This window comes from Gopherus evgoodei, chromosome 6 (assembly GCF_007399415.2).
Source record: "Gopherus evgoodei ecotype Sinaloan lineage chromosome 6, rGopEvg1_v1.p, whole genome shotgun sequence".
In the NCBI taxonomy this organism is placed as follows: Eukaryota; Metazoa; Chordata; order Testudines; family Testudinidae; genus Gopherus; species Gopherus evgoodei.
The window spans coordinates 1,020,090-1,041,410 of record NC_044327.1 but is presented as its reverse complement, the minus strand read 5'-3'; the positions used below and the strand labels follow the sequence as shown (position 1 = coordinate 1,041,410).

The 21,321-nt window shown below is 47.3% G+C and overlaps 1 protein-coding gene across 3 annotated transcripts in view; it reads right to left on the bottom strand.

The window, feature by feature from the left end:
* Positions 1-21,321, bottom strand: part of TMOD1 (tropomodulin 1) — a 94,276-nt gene that overhangs the window by 52,837 nt on the left and 20,118 nt on the right. For all 3 annotated transcript variants that reach the window (XM_030566167.1, XM_030566168.1, XM_030566166.1), the window contains exons 3-4: positions 12,874-13,030; positions 853-972 (exon numbers count right to left, since the gene is read on the bottom strand). In XM_030566167.1, the coding sequence (XP_030422027.1) occupies positions 853-972; positions 12,874-13,030 (277 nt within the window). The remainder of the gene's footprint in view (positions 1-852; positions 973-12,873; positions 13,031-21,321) is intronic.

The window sequence follows — 21,321 nt, the reverse complement described above, 5'->3', positions numbered from 1 at the left end:
CTTTTAACCAGTTCTCAATCCATGAAAGGATCTTCCCTCTCATCTCATGACAGCTTAATTTACGTAAGAGCCTTTGGTGAGGGACCTTGTCAAAGGCTTTCTGGAAATCTAAGTACACTATGTCCACTGGATCCCCCTTGTCCACATGTTTGTTGATCCCTTCAAAGAACTCTAATAGATTAGTAAGACATGATTTCCCTTTACAGAAACCATGTTGACTATCGCTCAACAGTTTACGTTTTTCTATGTGTCTGACAATTTTATTCTTAACTATTGTTTCGACTAATTTGCCCGGTACCGATGTTAGACTTACCGGTCTGTAATTTCCGGGATCACCTCTAGAGCCCTTTTTAAACACTGTCGTTACATTAGCTAACTTCCAGTCATTGGGTACCGAAGCCGATTTAAAGGACAGGTTACAAACCTCAGGTTCTATGTGCTTTGTTTAAAGGACACACTCGCATGGGATTTGCATTAATGTGCAGAAGCTGTGTGTACTGGAAATAAATGCAGAGACTCAGAAAGAAAAAGAAGAAAAAGCAGAAAATATTTCCTCTTTTTTTGAGTAGATACTTTAACACCCTCCCCACTCCAGGTCAATCTGGCCTCCGGTTGGGAAAAGACAGATGGGCAGACTTTATTCTATAACTCCTTTGTAGTCACTGAGTAAATCCTACCAAACCCTTTACCTGTGCAGGGTAGACTTTGTAACCAAATCTTAAGCAACAACATTAAAATAAAAAGCAGAAAGCAGCATTTGTGAGAAAGGCAGTAACCTGTTTCACACCACAGATAAGGAGGAATAATAGTAAACAAGTCTGTAAGACTCTCCCAACTGGAACTGGATCTTACCAGCGATGTCGCAGAGTTCTGCATCAGACGCATTAGCCAGGGCTTCCTCCAGCTCTGGCTCCAGGGTTACTCTTTCCAAAACAGGATCAATTGGCTTCTCCTTGGGGACCCAGACTTTTCCTATAAATATAAAGTGATGTCAATAGCATTCCGGCTGCTGGCTCCTGTTTAGCGATCACTGAGTCAGATTTACTTGGTGCACAGATTCACTTCCAAAGAATTCTAGGTGAAATTCTCTGCAGGGCAGCAGACTGGCAGAAGGACGTATACGGTGATTAGTTCTGCTGCTGACCCTCTGCATGGAGTGTGTTCTGCCCTCTGACTAGCTTCACCCAGAGGATGAGTTATGGATCCTAGAGCAGTGAGCAAAGAAACTCTAACCAGAATTAGGAAGTCACAGGCGAGCAGAATGTAGCCCACACTCCAGAGCTCTGCAAATCCATCTCATATTTATTCTAAATGGGCTCCTTCAACTGCCTGGGTCAGAAGTGAATTGCCTGACTTCTTAGGCCCAGGTATTTTATATATTTACTGGTTTCAGAGCAGCAGCCATGTTAGTCTGTATCCGCAAAAAGAACAGGAGTACTTGTGGCACCTTAGAGACTAACACATTTATTTCAGCATGAGCTTTTGTTCCATTTCGTGCATCCGAAGAAGTGGGCTGTAGCCCATGAAAGCTTATGCTCAAATAAATGTGTTGGTCTCTAAGGTGCCACAAGTACTCCTGTATATATTTACTGGCCTCTCTATAACAACGGGACCTACAAACTGAACAACATTTATCAAAAACACACAGTGCTCGGAGCTCACACGTCCCGCCCTTCATAGAAACATGCCTGGCTGAAGGCATCCAGCTACCTAGACCAGGACAGACCACAGCAAATGCACAATAGAAAAGCAGACAACAACATTTAGCCAAAGCCTAGCAGCCTGATCTGGAGCTGGCTCGAGCTGTGATCTGAAGGGCAGTCGGGGAGCAAGTTCCAGAGGCAGGTCCTGCCCTTCCACTGACCTTGGAAACACAGCACCTCAGCATCTCTCCAAGAGACTTCCGCTCATGTGCAACCTAGGGAAGGAGAGGCCTCAAGTTCAAAAGGGCTTGGGTAACCCAATATCCCAGTTCTATTCACACACAGTCAGGGGATTGCAGGCTCACTGCGACCACTGGTCTCACTGGAAAATATTACCGTGGCTTACATAGGAGTAAAGACAGGTCTCAACTGGAACTCCACGCTCCCTCCCCAGGTTTCTGGAGTGGTGGTTGTTGATGGTTCAGACTAGAAAGCCCAAATCCAAACCAACCCTTGTGGTTCTGAGTTTGAGTTTTCCACATCCAATCTGGATTTAGTGCCAAGTCAGGAGAAGTCTGCTGAGAATCACTGATTTCACGAGATTTCCGCCACTTGAGACCAAAAATCTCAGAAAACCAATTCACAGGGACTTGGACTGTCTAATCCAAAGCCAAAGACTAATCTGAGTCTGAGCAGGAAAGAGCAACCACACACACTCACAGGCACACGTCTCAAAATAACTGTGAGAGAGGAGGGCAGAGGTAGTTACGGCAAATCAGGGGGCATGGGTAGAAGTATTGCAGAGAGATGGAGAGAAGCCACAGAATGTGAGAAGATGTGCACCATCAAGGGAAATGGCACCAGGAGGGCAAGTCTTACCCTACAGATTAACAGGGCACCGTGTACTCTAGAGTCTGATGCTGCAGGGGATACCGAGCTGTATAGAAACTGGAGTCTGAGGAAGTGTCTGAGTGATGACCACAGAGATGGGGAAACACCTACGGACAACAGAGAGGGCAGGGAAGGGTGCAGACAGCGCTGTGGGGTCGGGAAAGACAGTGGTCCCAAAAGAGGGGTGAGGGGTATGCCCAGCTAGTGCAGAACCCTAATCATTATGGGTCTACAGAAGCTGCCATCCAAAAATCTCAAAGCACTTTACAGACTTTCCTGAATGTCCCCTTGCCACATGTTGCCCTCTACATCACTCGAGCGGCTGCAGAGGTTCAGGAAGTTGAGGTGACTAGCCCAGGATCAGAGGCAGCCATAGGCTTTGCATCATGGCAGGGTGGGAAGTCCAGCTTCAGCCCTGAGTCCCAGCTAGAGATCATTCTTCTTCCTCGAGGCACTGGGACACTTCCTGCCTGACTGCTTGGAGCCAGGTACCTTTTCCTGGACAAGCTGTAATCAGGCTGTATGTCTGCTGGAGTGCAGCTGGCGGCCAGCTGATGGAAGGAAGACAGGGCAGGGGCTGGGAGAAAATGTTTGTTTACTCTGATTTGCCATCTGGATCAGAGAGCTCAGCTGAAACAGAACCTTTCTCTGGGAAGCCAACGGAAACAGCTTGTCTAGACTAATTGGGAAGACCTTAGTCAATCAGGGACCCAGGAGAGAGAAATGGGTCTTACCCTCTGTGACCTTTTCTAACAACATTTGCTCAAACTCCAAATCAGCATAAAAAATGTGCAGCTTCCAAACACGTGCAGACGCCTGGTGAACAACACAGCTCTCATCAACTGTGAGTACATCGCTACTGCAGGCTGAACTCAAAAGAGCCCGGGTGAAGGAAAAGCAGGAGCAAAGCAGCAGCGAGAGTGGTGGGGAGAGCACAGGTCAGCAGCACCAACTGGATTTCCTCTAGCACCCAGCAGCACCCAGGGCAGTGCCCACAGCATGACCTCCAGTGGCCGCACTGCAGGAGAGCCAGGCTGCGGCAGTGACCCCTCACATGGGGCACTCCAGTTACGCAGTCCTCTCAGAGGCTGCTGGGAATGGGAGGGGTCTGGGCCTGGAGAAGCAGACCCACAGCTGGCGTTAGACTTGCTGGGACCCAAGGACCTGGAGAGAGCACACAGGCAGACAAGGTTGATAACATCATCTGGCTCCTCACTCTCCCGTGACTCAAGCCGCTCTCACAGGCCCGCACTAGTGTGGTGGGGGCGGACAGCTGCTGTATTTTCAATAGTTCTGATCTGTTGTCACTCAGCCTGTGGTAGGGGGGACACAGCTGGACACAGAAACTTTCACCATTCACCATCCCAGTGCATTGGGAGAATAATGCAAATCTTTAGACCCATGTAAAAAATCCAGGGGATTAAATTGTTTTTCTGACAACTGACAAATCCATAAAAAAAACCAGCGAGGCCGATCAAATCCTGGCCAGGTGGGAAACCTATCTGCAGGCCCCACAGTTTGAACACCTCTGCTTTAGTGTGATTTATTTCCACTTGTAGGGATGAAATTACTGTCATACTCGCATGACATTTACCCACAGACACTCTGGAGCTATGATATATCTTAACTTCATGGGGCCCCCTCTGGCGTGGTGGGGCAGCCCCAGCTCATTGCAAGGGAGGAGAGAGAACGACACGACAGTGCTCTGGAACAATGGTTCTCAACCTGAGGTCCACGGACTATATCTAAGGGGTCTGCAAAATAATTAGATCGAACAGAATTCAACTCTATGTACAGACAATAGATTTCCAAAGGGGTCTGCACCTCCATTTGAAATTTTCCAAGAGGTCTGCAAATGAAAAACAGTTGAAAACCCCTGCTCTGGAAGCCTGAAGCCGTACCTAGACCAGACACGGCTTGTACAGAACCAAACAGCTGTGGGGCAGACACTGTGTTTGAGGAGAGCGGAGCACCAGCTGGGGCTTTCCCCAGGAAACGGATGACTTGCTGTAGAGGTAAGAAATCTCTGGGGAAAAGGAACCAGACACTTTCAGGTGTAGATGATAAACAGAGCACTGACACCCTTGAGAACTATTCCCATGAATTCACTGGCTTTGTTCTTTGTTCCCCCCACCTCCCCCACCCCCATGATGGTCAGGTCTTCTTAGCCTATCAGGTGATAGCTTGGTAATACAGGCAGAGAGCACTCCTGCTGCCTCAGGCCCCCAACCACTCGTTACTCCAGGTCCCCTTAAATCCCCCAGAGGTCCAGTGGGTAGGGACTCCCCTTTCTGCACCTCAGTTTCCCCTCCCACCTTTGCTCTGTTAGACTGAAAGCTCTTTGGGGCAGGAATAATCTCAGACTACGTCTGTACAGTGCTTAACACAAGGGGGCCCTAATCATGGTGGGGATCTCTAGTGCTACTGTCATGATGAACTCCCATGGCACGGGGGCAGGAAGAAGTGGGGTGGGGTGAGAGCTTGGGAGAAGGGGTGGGGTGGGGGGTCGAGCACCCCCAGGAACTTGGGAAGTTGGCACCTCTGCCCCAGACACCTCTGCCATCTCTATCTTTGGGGGCAGGACTGTGGCTACAGGGAGGTGCAGCCTCCCCATCAGCTGCCCACCGCCTCGTCAGTTCCCTCATTCTGATACCTCCCATCACTCACTCCAGGGCTGCTCCATCTTCTACGCCAGGGCAATGGGGGGCCAGGGGTGCTCTCCCTACTGGGGGCAGCTGGGACCAGAGCAGCAGCCAGGAGACTGATGGGCCTGTGTGTGGGGAAGGGAGGCGGTGGCAGTGCCAGAGTTTTCGGCGCGGAGAGGAACATCGCAGCATTTCCTGAGGGAGGGCTCCTTGCAGCCTGTCCCGGTCTGCCTGACTGGCTACTTGCCTGCTGTGCAGGGGTGCTGGAGCAGTGTATATAGTGGGGGTGCCAAGAGCCATTGACTCAAATTGTAAACCCTGCATATGATGGAAACCCCATCAAGCCAGGGGGTGCAGCAGCCTCCCAGCACCCCTAGTTCCAGCACCTGTGCTGCTGGGGAAGCTAGGCCTGTCAGGAGATTGTCATCTCTTGCCAGCGAGAGAGTCCCAAGTCTGTCCCCCTGAGCAGTGAAAGCAGAAGTCCAGAGGCCTGCCCTGCACCATGAGGTGAGATCGTCCCCCTCCCCGTACTGCACAGGGAGATCAGGGACTTCTCTCACTGGCCAGAAGGGTCAGTCACCCCGGAGCAGCCACGCTTTCAGCATTATACCACTAGTGTCAGCCAAGAAGCTAGAGGGGCATGTTTTCAAAATGCTGCTGAAGGGACGGATTTGTTTCAGCTCTTCTGCTGGAGGAACTTGTGACCAGAGAGTCACAGAGCAGTAGTGCAAGGGGAGAAGTCACGCACAGCACACAGAGAACCAGTACGCATTTGGAAAACGGGCCTTGCAAAGGAGACAGCACGCATGGAGCTCTCAGCATGGAATGTCACCCAGCACTATTTCTGTCCTCTGTCTGAAAGTAGGGTCAGCAATGATACACTAACTGAAAAGGAGAACAAAGACTGTGCTGCCACAGCTGTTAAGAAGCAGCACACAGCCTGAATGTGGCTATATTTAGGCTGCACAAAGCAGCAACTGTGTTGTGCTGTCTCTCAAGATGAAATGGAAAGCCACAATGTGCGGTGCATGGTACTTCATGGAACGGCCCATTTTCACTTTCCATTCCATGTGTGATTTCACTGAAACAAGGGGAAGGAGTTTTACGGTGTTACTGTAGTCACTCTGGCAAAAATATAGTGTCTTGTCTGTTCTCGTAACAGCACTTTGTTTGGTTTATGAGCATTTTAGATTAAAATGGCTGGAAGGCATTGAGAGATTGACAATCTCAGCTCTGAGTTGACATATAAAATTTAAACTGCATCACTGTTTTCTTTTTCCACTAGAAGTCTGATTCCTTGCCAGCACTGAGCCGAGAGGATAAATATACATAAATTGTGTTGGAACTATACAAAGCCTGTGACCTGTCCCTGACTTTTATTAACAATAACAGTGACAAAATGGGGCTGAGCCCCAGCCCCTCTGCAGTAGTGGGGGAGTCCAGCACTTGCCGCTACTGTGGCTGGGAGCTCTGAACTCCCCCAGCTGCCCGCAGCGGCTTGGAGCTCTGGGTCCCCTGGCTGCTTGTGGCTGCTGAGAGCTCAGGGGACCTGCTGCCTGGAGCTCTGGGTTGCCTCGCTGCTCACAGCGGCTGGGAGCTCCAGGTCCCCACATCGTATCTAGGAGCTGCAGGGACCCCACCCTCACCCATGGCAGCTTGGACCTCCAGACCATCGTGGCTGGGAGCTGTGGGGGGCCCCACTGCTCATGGCAGCTCAGAGCTTCAGCTGACAGCTCCAGCCCTCTGCACCGAGACTGAAGCGGAAAATGTCACAGAGGTCACAGAAGTCATGGATTCCGTGACTTCAATGACATAATCTTAGCCTTAGCAATAATGCCCAGTACCCTTATTTAACAAGGAAATTACAGCTGTTCGGAAACATTTTGATGGGATAACATTCTGTCAGAATATGCAGTTCTATCACAATCAAAATGCTTCCCAAAACTGACACATGCAGTGTTGTTGTCGCCATGTTGGTCCCAGGATATGAGAGACACAAGACAGGTGAAGTAATATCTATTGGACCAACTTCTGTTTCATCTCAAATTTAGCTGCAACCTCTGAGTACTTTTCCCAGATTTCAAGAAGAGCTCCGTGTAAGCTAAAAATCTTCTCTCTCCCACCAGCAGAAATTGGTCCAATAAAAGATATTACCTCACCCACCTTGTCACACAAAATTGAATAATTTTTGCCAGAATTTCATTTTTGAAGAAAACCAGGCAGAAAAGTGTTCTGATAATGTCAAAACATCTCATTTCCATTTTTTATTTTGTACTATAAGATAAAATTTAAAAAGTCAAAATAGAAACAAAATGTTTTGATTGACAGGAAACAAATTTGTTTAGGAATTTTCCTTTGCATAGAACTTCAAAATGTTCAGGTTTGTTCCAATCTCAATCCTTCTCAAAATGGAATTTCTGTCCTCTGCACAGCTCTAAAGATAGGATTGTGTACACACATACGTCCTTTTCAGTGCCATGGGAAGGGAGCATGTCTAGTGATTAAACATAAGAATGGCCATACTGGGTCAGACCAAAGGTCCATCTAGACCGGTATCCTGTCTTCCGACAGTGGTCAATGCCAGGTGCCCCAGAGGGAATGAACAGAACAGGTAACCATCAAGTGATCCATGTCCTGTCACCCATTCCCAGCTTCTGGCAGTCAGAGGCTAGGGACACTCTCAGAGCATGGGGTTACATTCCTGCCCATCCTGGCTAGTAGCCATTGATGGACCTATACTCCATGAACTTATCTAGTTCTTTTTTGTACCCTGTTATCATTTTGGCTTTCACAACATCCTCTGGCAAGGAGTTCCACAGGTTGACCATCCATTGTGTGAAGAAACACTTCCTTTTGTTTGTTTTAAACCTGCTGCCTATTAATTTCATTGGTGACCCCATAGGTGCTGGAACTAGAGGTGCTGTGGGTGCTGCCACACCCCCTGACTTGAAGTGGTTTCCATTCACATGCAGGGTTTACAGTCTGGTTCAATGGCTCTCAGCACCCCTACTATAAAAATTGTTCCAGCAAACCTGAGTAACATTGGTTCTTGTGCTATGTGAAGGGGTAAATAATACCTCCTTATACACTTTCTCCACACCAGTCACAATTTTATAGACCTCTGTCATTCCCCCCAGCTCATTGTCTCTTTTCCAAGGTGAAAAGTCCCAGTCCTTTTAATCTCTCCTCTGCGACATTGCACTCTATATGATTTTATGAAAATATGCTAATGGGTGTGAATATAATGTAACTGGAATATGCTTTATGCAAAAAGTTTCTTGTAAGGTATCATTACAAAGCTTATAATCTACTGAGTGTGGTTATTCTATTTGTATGTATGTATTATTCTTGTATTTGAAACTAGAAATATGAAATATTACTCTGAGGTCATATTGTAACTATGCGAAGTGTGGGCCATTAATGGTGGTTTGGAATCTTGATGGCTCCCATTAACCACAACAATTGACTGTAGATGCCTCTGTTTGCTTGTAAGACTTCCTGTATATGTGTGCGCTGGCAAGTGGGTAATGAAGTCTTGCAGTGACATGTGATCATGTTACCAGAACTGGAATCCATCTTTAACCTGGTGCCTTTCCATTTAGAAGGAGGGGTGGGAACCCAGAGAGGGACAAAGGATTCTCGCCTTGTGCAAAAGCTATATAAGGGGGTGGAACAGAACAAAGGGGGCTGCAGTCATGAGAAATCCCCTAGGTACCACCTGAGCTGAAACAAGGGCTGAACCAGGGGAAAGGACTGTGCCCAGACTAGGAAGGCATCCAGTCTGTGAAAGCAGCTTATTGGAACATCTCTGAGGGTGCAATTTCATCTGTAACCACTTTTTTTACTGTACTAGGCTTAGATTTGCATGTTTTGTTTTACTTTATTTTGTTTGGTGATTCACTTTATTCTGTCTGTTATTACTTGGAACCACTTAAATCCTACTTTTTGTATTTAATAAAATAACTTTTTACTTATTAATTAACCTAGAGAATGTATTAATACATGCGGGGGGGGGAGGGGGCGGAAGAGACAGCTGTGCATATCTCTCTATCACTGTTATAGAGGGTAAACAATTTTTGAGTTTATCCTGTATAAGATTTATACAGGGTAAAACTGATTTATTTGGCATTTGGATCCTATTGGGAGTTGGGTACCTGGGTGTTGGAGACAGTAGCAGTTCTTAAGCTGTTTTCAGTTAAGCCTGCAGCTTTTGGGGGACATGATTCAGTTCTGGGTCTGTGTTCGTAGCAGGCTAGCGTGTCTGGCACAACCAGGCAGGGCACTGAAGTCCCAAGAGAAAATGGGCTCAGAGGCAGTCTCAGAACATCAGGTGGAAGTTCCCAAGTGGGTTTCTGTGATCCAACCCGTCACACTCTCATCATCCAGAAACTGTTTCATACCCCTTATCATTTTTGTTGCCCTTTTGTGAAACTTTTCCAATTCCAATATATCTTTTTAGAGATGAGGCAACCAGATTTGCACACAGTATTCAAGGTGTGGGCATACCATGGATTTATATAAAGGCAATACGGTATTTACTGTCTCAATATCTAGCCCTTTCCTAATGGTTCCCATCATTCTGTTCACTTTTTTGATTGTGGCTGCACATTGAGTGGATGTTTTCAGAGAACTATCCATGACTCTAAGATCTTTCTTGAGTAGTAAGAGCTAATTTAGATCCCATCATTCTGTATGTATAGTTGGAATTATGTTTCCCACTGTGCATAATTTTGCACTTATCAACGCTGAATTTCATCTGCCATCTGACTTTTAGTTCCCTGGTTAGAGCAGAGAACTAAAGCCAGGATTGTCCAGCAAGTGCATGCAACTTTTGGGTCCTATTCCTGGCTCTGTCACCTTGGGCAAGTCACTTAACATCTCTGTATTTAAATGTAATATAAATACATATCTACCTCCACAGAGTGTTAGAAACACTTTATCTAACTGTAAAGATCATTGGAAGGAATTACAATTCCTAATAACTCAGACTCTGGAGAGGCTAAATGCCTATAATACATTCCCCCTGCACCACTGCCTATTGCCTTATGGAGGCACATTGGTTAGTTAAGGTTGTGCTGTGACTTGATACTTAAGGCATTTTAATCCTTCTATTTTACACCATGGCCACTGAATTTAGTCCTTTTATTTATCATCATGCCTCTGCCAAGGACAATGGCATTTTCACTAAAATGTACTGACTATGGCAGAGGAAAGAGCCCTGAGCGCTGTGGTGCACCCAGATCAACGCCAGAGCACAGGACTAGGGCAGCTCTCAGGGCCAGTGCAGGGGGAAGCTGACAAACTGCTCAGACCCACCAGCACCGCCCAGCCAACCCCCAACTCCCCAGCTGCACTCTCACAGACACACCCACTGACTAGATGCTGTGGGGAGGGAGCTGGAAGGGGTTTCTGCTGGATGGGGCCATGGTTTGGAGGGAGAAGTGAGACCAGAGAAGAGCTGCATGCTGAGGAGCCACAGGGAATTCATCAGAGCCACAGGGGAGTATGGGCAGGATGGGATGGGCTGGGGCAAAGGGGGATGTTCAATGAGGTTATGGGGCTGGAGAGGAGGGACATGCAACCACAGAGGAGCTGAGCTCCAATGAGCTTCCTAAGGGTCAGCAGAGGAAAGCTGTTCACCACCACTTCCCCAACCCTTGCCCACTAACCAGAAACCCTGCTCTCTTTCTTCCATAATGCCCACACAGCCTTTCTGCCCTACCCATAACCCCTCAACACAGCCCTGCTCCCCACACTCCCCTAACCCCAGCATCTCACTGCTTCTTCTACAAGTACCCCAGTCCCAGGCTCTGCCAGAGCATGTGTCTCCGTAATTTACAGCTGATACTAAGCGAAGGCTGGGCATTGAGTGCACAGTGGCTGGCTGCCAGATGGCTCTGAAAGGGTGTTTTCTGAGGAGGCTGGGTGCTGGGAAGGAAGGCATGCTGGAGGAGGCTTGTGTGGACATGGCTACTGAGCTAGCTGGCGATTTCTGGGTTTTAGTGAATGCGCTGTCAGGAAATGAACCAGAGTGAGGTTCCTGATGAAGGTTTGGTATGGGAGTATTAACTGGTGCTCGGGCAGTCCAGGGCTGAACATGCCAAGTGAAGGGCCTCCCGCCTCATCCTTTGGGGGTTTATTCCACAGGCAAATAAATCCCGTTGTGGAGATGTTTATCATGATATTCCCTCTTCGTTTCATCCCACTGATCCCAGCTGTAACCTCTCAGTTGCACCACAGCGTGTCGTTGCAGCCTTGTGTTTACACCTTTCACGTATTTGCAGGCGGTTATCACGATCCCCTTTAGTGTTCCCTTAGGCAAGCTGTATGTAATAAGCTCATTTAATCTTCCCTCCCCAATCCATTCCCACAGACCCAGAAGCAGTCTGTTGTTTTGTTGAACTCCCTCCAATTTGTCAGGCTCCCCCTGGAGACACGGCACCTGGAACTGGGTACGTTATTCCACATGCCGTCACCCCAGAGGCCAACAGACAGAGGCCAATGGTCTCCTAAATGGGCACCCAGAGTTAGGCTTCTAACCCATATCCCATCCTCTCAGAATGAATCATTATGGGCATGTTTCTCCACCAGCAAGGCCCTCGCCTACGGAGTCCTGCAAGGCTCGGTTGTGTTCCCAAAGCCATTGGGACAGCTAATGAGCCAATACAGGCTTAAGTGCCAGCGATACACAGATGCCAACCAGCTCCAGGTCTCCTTCTCAACAAGTGTAAAGACGCCACCCTCAGCTCTCTCTGGAGCCAAGCCCAAGCAACACTCAGGATGCTGACAGGAAGGGGGAAGAACTTTGAGAACCCTGATACGTGGTGGAGGAAGAACTGGCAGGACTTGGACTGTCTAGAGGTGGAGGAAGAAAAGCTGATCCCCACATCAAGGGGCTCGGGGATGGGGAAATTGGGAGCATTTTCAACAGTGGCATTGGACAGGGGAAACAGAAGGCTAAATAGGAAAAATAAGGAGTGCCGTATTGGCCATATCGTGCTTAAACTGCGGCTCGATGTTCGAGTGAGATGACAGAGCAAGAGCCTGGCATGTGGGACTGGTCAGACGAGGTCAGGAGTGGAGGGGAACATCTCCGCGTCATCAGCACATCAGCACAGAGACTGCTTGAACCTATACAAGTGGGATCGACCAGCCAAGGACAGGGCATGCTGGGGACAAGGCCACAGAACTATGCAAGTCCCACAGGCAGTGGAAGAAGGGAAGAGGACCCATCAAGGAAGCAGTCGGGGTAGAAGGAGCGAAGAGCAGTCATGCAAGCTGAGGGGGGAGAAGGAAGACATGAGCAATGCTCTCACACAGGAGTCAGGGAGGGTAGAGCTGTAGTTTTCCTGTGTGTGCTGCAATCTCTCACCCACACACAACTGCTTCCAAGAGCCTTGGCTTGGTCTACGTGACCAAATCTGGCTCCATGTGCCAGACTGGCATCTGCCTCTGCCACCAGCTGGTGTTGAGAACAGCTGTCATGCCGGTGGGGTCAGCACCAGCAGCTTGGAAGCTGCTGCATTCAACATCCAGATCTCAGACACAGTCGTTTCCGTCATGTACATGGGTCATGTCTTCCTCCTCTGGACTGACTCACGATGCACAGCAGCCCTCACTGTAAGATCTCTGTTTGCCCCGTGGATCCTCTGCACTACAGCATGTGTTACAACCAAAGCCACATGCAGCCATACCTCTCTTTTCTCCTGTGAAAGGGACCAGGTCTTCTCGATCTTTCATATCTTTTGCCTGCTTTTCTAGGTGGTCCAGAAGCTCATCCCTTTTGAATGGGCCAGTTGGTGTCTTTTTGGTCTGGTCCCTCTGTCTGAGTCCCACAGGCAGCAGATCATTCTGGATTCAAAGAGCAGGACACCAAGATTAGCTATTCAGATTAAAACAAACGACTCCATCACCTTTTCTCTCTCTTTTATTGAATTGTTTTCTTTGTGCACATCATTTGTCTTGCAAACGGGAAAATGAATTCACCGTTGAACTCCACATTTGTATAGTTCTGACATAATTTATGTCCATTTACCCTCTCAGCTCTCTGCCAGAGCACCCAGTCGCTGACCCTGGACCTGCTATTGCTACTGAGTGTAGACTAGAAGTTCTCTCTCCCCCTCCTTTTAGGTTATAATGGTCTTTGCCTGACCTCTTCTCCCAGTTTACTACCTTGATCTATTTATCCATTAAGTGCCAAAACCTGCTCTCATTTGACTCATGCGAGGAAAGCAAGATTTGATCCCCCCTATCCTCGTGTGTCAGTTCCTCGCTCAGCCTGAGGAGTGAGAACAGGACCACATGAGAAAGAACCTGCTGCTCAGAGGGCGTTAAGGGTGACAGTACAGAGATCTGGAGCCTATGTAGGCTGGGACTTGCATCGTCAGAGGCCTATTTTTGAGCCAAGTTGGTTTGGCCCAGAAAATGTGCAAATTTGGGGTTTGACACATTTCCAGTGTGAAAACAGCCACGTCAGTGAATTACATGGAACAACAGAAAAAGAGCGTCAGGAATATAAAATCATCTGAAAGGACATGACATGACAAACATACAATGAGGTTTCACACACGTTTTCCCCTCCCCAATGTTCTGCATAGCTCTGAGAGAGAGCCAGTTACCTGCAAGGCTTTGGGGGGAAGGTCATTTTAGAAATACTGTGTCTATTATCTTACTGCAGAATAAAAAATGTTATAGACCTTATGCCTTTTAAATAGTAACTACATAGTATGCAGCCATTGTAGCCATGGTGGGTAGGCAGCAATGGCCTGACATAGCAATGCACTTAAGCACATGCTTACATTTAAGCACAGGATAATCCCATTGAAGTCAACAGGATTACTGCCTGCTTGAAATGAAACATGCACTTGAGTGCTTTGTTGGAACAGGGCCAAAATTTACATATTACCAAGTCTCATGAACTGGGAGCAAGAGGTTGCTTTTCCCAATGTCTGCCTAATACATGAAATCATTAGTTGCTAATTGATTCAAAATACAAAAAGCTACAAACCAGGCAGATTATTGTAAGCATCAGATTCAGTCACCACTAGCTGACTATGCAGAGAGCCATGCTGAACTGCAATGCACTAATTGGAATGCTTTGGAATGGTTCTGCCCTTGGCTTTCTCAGGCCTGACACCTTGAGAGGCCACGACCCACACACTTTACCTTAGCTGCTCCACACTGTGTCTTTGACTGATGTTTTCTTTGATCATTAGCTTTACCAGGACACTCTCCGGCTCAGCCTCGTTAGGGGAAGCAATAAGTATAATTCAGGAAGATCACTGAATGTCTGATTATTCTTTGTCTGTATCATGTCACTGGCACTTTTAATCCCCAGGGTAATCTGCACAACCCACTGCTTTCCCATGGGATATTAATGTGCATAACAGGGAGAGTCTTCATCCCACTGTACATGGCATTACCCACCCTAGTGTTGGAACAATCTGTTTGCCTGCCAGCTGGCTCTATACAGGTCTTAGTGTGGGTATAAAATACTGTTCCAGCTAGATGGCTTCATTTAACTCTCTGGAACCCAACCACCCCATCATTTGCACATGTGGGGACTTCTCTAGATTCTATTGGCAGCTCTGACATGCAACTGCTGGGATGGTCACCAGGGCTCCCCAGAAAACAAGAAGTTTGAAAACTGTCAAAGTTTCGATGCGTGTTTCCATTCCAGTGCGGAATGAAAACAAGACCTATTTGAAATGTTTTGCAAAAAGCGCAAGAGACACACCCTCTCCCCGAGAGCAGCCAATAGCCAGTGATGAGAGCACTCACATGGGATGTTGGTACCCCAGCCACTAGGTTCTAGAGTCTCTCTCTCTCCGGCCCAATGAGTGCTTAATTATGTCTACAAAGTGGAGATGCTCCAACAGGAGACATTAATAGATGCCAAGGCCAGAAGGGACCATTGTGATCATCTAGCCTGACCTCCTGTGTAACACAGGCCAGCGAACTGCCCCCAGATAATTCCTTGAGCAGAATGGTTACAAAAAACATCCTATCCTGCTTTAAAACCAGCTGGTGATGGAGATTTCACCACGATCCTTGGTAAATTGTTCCAGTGGTTAAGAGCACTCGTTGTTAAAATGTAGGCCTCATTTCCCATTGTGGCGGGGTGATGACCCAGCTCCGGCCCTGGAAGGGTAAAAGCAGCCCTGGAGAGGGCTGCTTCAGCAGGGTAAGAGAAATTAAGAACGGCTGGGGAAGCTGAGTGGGTAGCTGACCACAGCTGTGGCTGGTTTAATGAGGGCCCAGCTGGCCCTTTTAAGAGGGCTGGGGCCAGAAGCCAAGTGACACTTTCTCTCTAGCCTTTGGAGAGGGAGGGATCTGGCTGCCTGGGAAACTGAGTAGGGTATCTAGGGTGGAGCAGGGCTGGGAAAGCGCCAGGGAGCTGGGGAGTACAGCCTTGCAAAGCCCCAGGCTGCAGGCCGAAGTAAGGGCCCACTAGAGGGTACTAGGCTGCAGAGGGGCTGCCCAGATCTAGGCCAGAGGCAGCTAGTCCAACCCCCCCGGCTGAGGATGAGTGGCAATTAGACTGCAGTCCGCCCTAGTGAGCAGGGACTAGATGGTGACTGATAGTAGCCAAAGACTGAGGCGAGGTGAGGGAGGTTGGGGGTTCCCTGGGGAGGGGAGACCCAGAGAGACTGCAGGGTACTGCAGGGGCAGAACCCCTGATATAAAGCGGCACCGGGGTTCAGGAGGGACACAGGGGCCAGTGACAGGCGAGACACTGTCCTGCAGAGGGCGCTCTAGGCTGGAAGAGGTAATTCCCTGGATGACCAACAGGAGACGCCACGCTGGTGAGTCGTCGCCCTGCTACACCCGTCGGAATGTGTCTGCCTTCAATGTCCAACCATTGGATTGTGATATACCTTGGCCTGCTAGATTGAAGAGCCCATTATTAAATATTTGTTCCCCATGTAGATACTTATAGACTGTGATCAAGTCACCTTTGAGCCTTCTCTTTGTTAAGCTACATAGATTGACCTCCTTGAATCTATCACTATGGGTATGTCCATACAGCAAAGAAAACCCCATAGCACTGAGACTCAGAGCTGGGTCAAATGATGCAGGCTTGTGGGGTTCAGGTTGTGGGGCTAAGAACAGCAGTGTAGACATCCCCACTCAGGCTGGAGCCAGGTTCTGGGAGAAAGGGAGGGGGGAGGGCCTCAGAGCCAGGCTCCAGCACAAGTAGGAGCGTATCCACTGCTGTTTTCTGCAGCCTTAGCTCAAGTCAATTGACTCTGGCTCTGTGACTCAGCGCCCTGACATTTTCTTTGCAGTGTAGACATACCCGACAAAGCAGGTTTTTGAATCATTCTCATGGCTCTTCTCTGAACCCTCCCCAATTTATCAACACCCCTCTTGAATTGTGAGCACCAGAACTGGACGCAGCAATCCAGCAGTGGTTGCACCAATGCCAAATAGAGATAAAATAACCTCTCTACTCCCATTTGAGAGTCCTCTGTTTATGCATCTCAGGATCTCACTAGCCCTTTTGGCCACAACATCGTACTGGCAGCTCATGTTCACCTGATTATCCATCACCACAACCCCAAAATCATTTTCAGAATTACTACTTTCCAGGACAATCTCCCCCAGCCTGTAAGTACGGCCTGCGTTCTTTGTTCCTGGAGGCACACAGTGACATTTAGCCACATTAAAACACATATTGTTAGTTTGTGCGCAGCTTGCCAAGCAATCAAGATCGCTCTATAGTGGTGACCTGCCCTCTTCATTATCTACCACTCTCCAGTTTGGGGTTTACGTGAAAACTTAATGAGATTACATGTTGTCTTCCAGGTCATTCATAAAAATGTTAAATAGCAGAGGGCCAAGGAACTGACCCCGTTGGACCCCAATAGAAACTCAACAGTTCGATGATGATTCTCTGTTCACAATGACATTTTGAGACCAATCAGTTTAACAGCTTTTAATCCATTTAATGAGGGCCATGTTAGAGGTATCTCTTTCCAGTTTTTTAATCAAAATATCATCTGGTACCAAGACAAATGCCTTACAGAAGTTTAAGTATATTGCATCAACACCGTTACCTTTATCAACCGAAGTGTAATCTGATCAAAAGAGGTAACAAGTTAGTTTGACAGGATCTATTTTCCATAAACCATGTTGATTGGCATCAATAATATTATCCTCATTTTGATTCTTTATTAATCAAGTCCTGTATCAGCTACTCCTTTTTCTGGCCTGGGATTGATGTCACACTGACAGGCTCATCTCATTTACCATTTTTAAATACTGGCACAGTATTAGCTTTCTTCAGTCTTCTGGAACTTTCCCAATGCTCAAAACTTATTGAAAATCAACATTAACAGTCCAGTGAGCTCCTCAGCCAGCTCTTTTAAAATTCTTGCATCTGAATTATCTAGACCTGCTGATTTAAAAATGTCTAACTTTGGCAGTTGTTGTTTAACATCCTCCTAAGATACTAGTGGAATGAAGAGAGTGCTATCATATGATATGACTTCACCTGCTTCTTCCCCAGAAATACAGAACAGAAGTACATATTGTATATGCAGGGCCGGCTCCAGGCACCAGCGAAGGAAGCAGGTGCCTGGGACGTCCAATAGAAAGGGGCAGCAGTCCGTCTGTTCTTCGGGCGGCACGTCCGGGTCTGTGGCAACTCATTGCTCCGCTTCAGTCTTCAGCGGTGGGTCCTTCCCTCCCTCTCTTCCTCTTCAGCGGCACTTTGGCAGCAGCTTAATTAGGTTTTTCTTTTTCTTTATTTTTCTTTGCTGCTTGGGGCAGCAAAAAATCTGGAGCCAGCCCTGTGTATGTGTCTGCCTTTTCTGCATTATTATTGATTATTCTACCATTTTCATCTAATAATGGACAAAAATGCACAAGAGCAAACTATCCCCCTGCATAGAAAAGACAGGAAATATTGCAGAGAGCACCCTGTCTTAAACAGGAGATCTTCAATGATCTAACTCGGTCAAATTACAAAGGATGAATATAAACAAATAACACAAGTATGTAGGGACAAAATTAGAAAAACCAATGCACAAAATGAGATCAAACTAGTTAGGGACATAAAAGGAAACAAGGAAACATTCTACAAATACATTAGAAGCAAGAGGAAGATCAAGGACAGAGTAGGCCCATTAATCAATGAGGGGGGGGGGAACAATAACAGAAAATGTGGAAATGGCAGAGGTGTTTAATGACTTCTTTGTTTTGGTTTTCACCAAGAAGATTGGTGGTGATTAGATGTCTAACATAGTGAATGCCAGTGAAAATGAGGTAGGTCTAAAATAGGGAAAGAACAAGTCAAAAATTACTTAGACAAGTTAGATGTCTTCAAATCACCAGGGCTTGATGAAATGCATCCTAGAATACTCAAGGAGTTGACTGAGGAGATATCTGAGCCATTAGTAATTATCTTTCAAAAGTCATGGAAGACGGGAGACCGTCCAAAAGACCAGAAAAGGGCAAATATAGTGCCCATCTATAAAAAGGGAAATAAGGACAACCCAGGGAATTACAGACAAGTCAACTTAACTTCTGTACCCGGAAAGATAATGGAGCAAATAATTAAGCAATCAATTTGAAAACACCTAGAAGATAATAAGGTGATAAACAACAGTCAGCATGGATTTGTCAAGAACAAATCCGTGTCAAACCAACCTGATACCTTTCTTTGACAGGGTAACAGAATGGGGGGAAGTGGTAGATGTGGTATATCTTGACTTTAGTAAGCCTCTTGATACTGTCTCGCATGACTTTCTCATAAACAAACTAGGGAAATACAACCCAGATGGAGCTACTATAAGGTGGGTGCATAACTGGTTGGAAAATCATTCCCACAGAATAGTTATCAGTGGTTCACAGTCATGCTGGAAGGGAATAATGAGTGGGGTCCCACAGGGATTGGTTCTGTTCTATATCTTAATCAATTATTTAGATAATGGCATAGAAAGCACACTTATAAAGTTTGTGGACGATACCAAGCTGGAAGGGGCTGCAAGTCTTCTGGAGGATAGGGTTAAAATTCAAAATGATCTGGACAAACTGGAGAAATGGTCTGAAGTAAATAGGATGAAATTCAATAAGGACAAATACAAGTCTTCCACTTAGGAAGGAACAATCAGCTGCACTCATACAAAATGGGAAATGACTGCCCAGGAAGGAGTACTGTGGAAAGGGATCTGGGGGTCATAGTGGATCACAAGCTAAATATGAGTCAATGGTGTAACGCTGTTGCAAAAAAGCAAACATCATTCTGGGATGTATTAGCAGAAGTGTTGTAAATAAGACACAAGAAGTAATTCTTCCGCTCTACTCCACGCTGATTAGGCCTCAAGTGGAGTTTTGTGTCCAATTCTGGGTGCCACATTTTAGGAAAAATGTGGACAAATTGGAGAAAGTCCAGAGAAGAGCAACAAAAATGATTAAAGGTCTAGAAAACATGACCTATGAGGGAAGATTGAAAAAACTGGGTTTGTTTAGTCTGGAGAAGAGAAGACTGAGGCGGGACATGATAACAGTTTTCAAGTACATATAAGATTGTTACAAGGAGGAGGGAGAAAAATTGTTCTTCTGAACCTCTGAAGATAGGACAAGAAGCAATGGGCTTGAATTTCAGCAAGGGCGATTTAGGTTGGACATTAGGAAAAACTTCCTAACTGTCAGGATGGTATGGTTAAGCATTGGAATAAATTGCCTAGGGAGGTTGTGGAATCTCCAACATTGGGGATTTTTAAGAGCAGGTTAGACAAACACCTGTCAGGCATGGTCTAAATAATACTTAGTCCCGCCTTGAGTGCAGGGGACTGGACTAGATGACCTCTCAAGGTCCCTTCCAGTTCTATGATTCTATGAAAACCATTGTCGGGATTCTTTTTGTTCCTAATATACTTTAAAAACTCCTTCCTGTCCTTAACTCTGCTGGCCACAGAGTTCTCTTTGTGTCCCTTTGCTTCCTTTATCAATAGTCTAGTATATACATATTTTTATAACTGCCTTCACTTCCCTTCTAACCCAGTTTTTTAACCCAATATGGCAGTGGTCCCTAAATTTACCTTGTGCACCCCCACTTACCCCTGTCTGCAACCCCCACACGGCCCCTCGGAGCCAAGGCCGGGGGGGCGCAGACAGGGGTAAGGGAGCCGAGGCTGGGGCCATAGCTGTGGGTGGGGGTGGGAGCAGAGCCTCGGCGAGGGGCCTTGGCTGGCAGCCGATGCCCCAGGTGCGGGGCCGGCAGCCAGATTCCCGGGCACAGAGCCAGCAGCCGGGGCAGGTGCTAGGAGCGGAGAGGGGTGGCGCTCCCACTAGGTTTTAATAATAAATGCGCAATTCCAGTTTCTGTTGTTTGCTCCCCTGGCTCGCAGCGCTGCTGTCTAGGCTATTCAAGAATTTGTTCTCTTCGTGCCTTTGATTCCTTGATTACTTTTATTCTCAATATCTCAATTCTGTGCTGAGTGCTCAGCTCTTCCCTCTTTTTACCCTCTCCTATTGCTGTTAGTTGAACTGCCTCCTAGCCACTCGAGCCAGCCTGTCCCCAAGGAGTCTGGCCCCCTTCTACTGCGGTGGATATTGACAGAGACCAACTCTGTAGCCCAGCAGTTAGAATCAACTGAGCCGGGACTTGAAGCAGGGTCTCCCACACACCCAGTGAGTGCTCTAATCACAGGGCTACTGCCTATTCTGAGGGTGGCTGTTCCCCTCTTCCCAGGATAATTTTTGTTGAATTGATACATTCCCATGAAACATTTTGGTTTCAAGAAAACAGCATTTTTCGACTGGAGAAGAGTGTCACGAGGATTTTTCAGCCAGCTCTGACGGTCAGGACCCTGCAGTCTGAACACACTCAGAATGCCTCCGCAACAGGATGCCCCTGCCCCGCAGCAGCCTCGTTCTCTGTCACAACCAAACTGCCCTTTACTGGGCACATCCGCAGTCACGCCTGCCTTCTTTCAATGAACAATTGCAGACACAATAGCAGAAGAGGGAGTTTTCTACCGCCACGTACAGACGATACATTAGGATCAACATAAATTATTATTTGTACTGCTGTAGTGCCTAGGGGTCCCAGTCGTGCCCCAGGACCCCACCGTGCAGAACAAAAAGATTGTCTTAGTCTGGTCACCCTTTGGGGCAGAGACTGAGACCCCAGC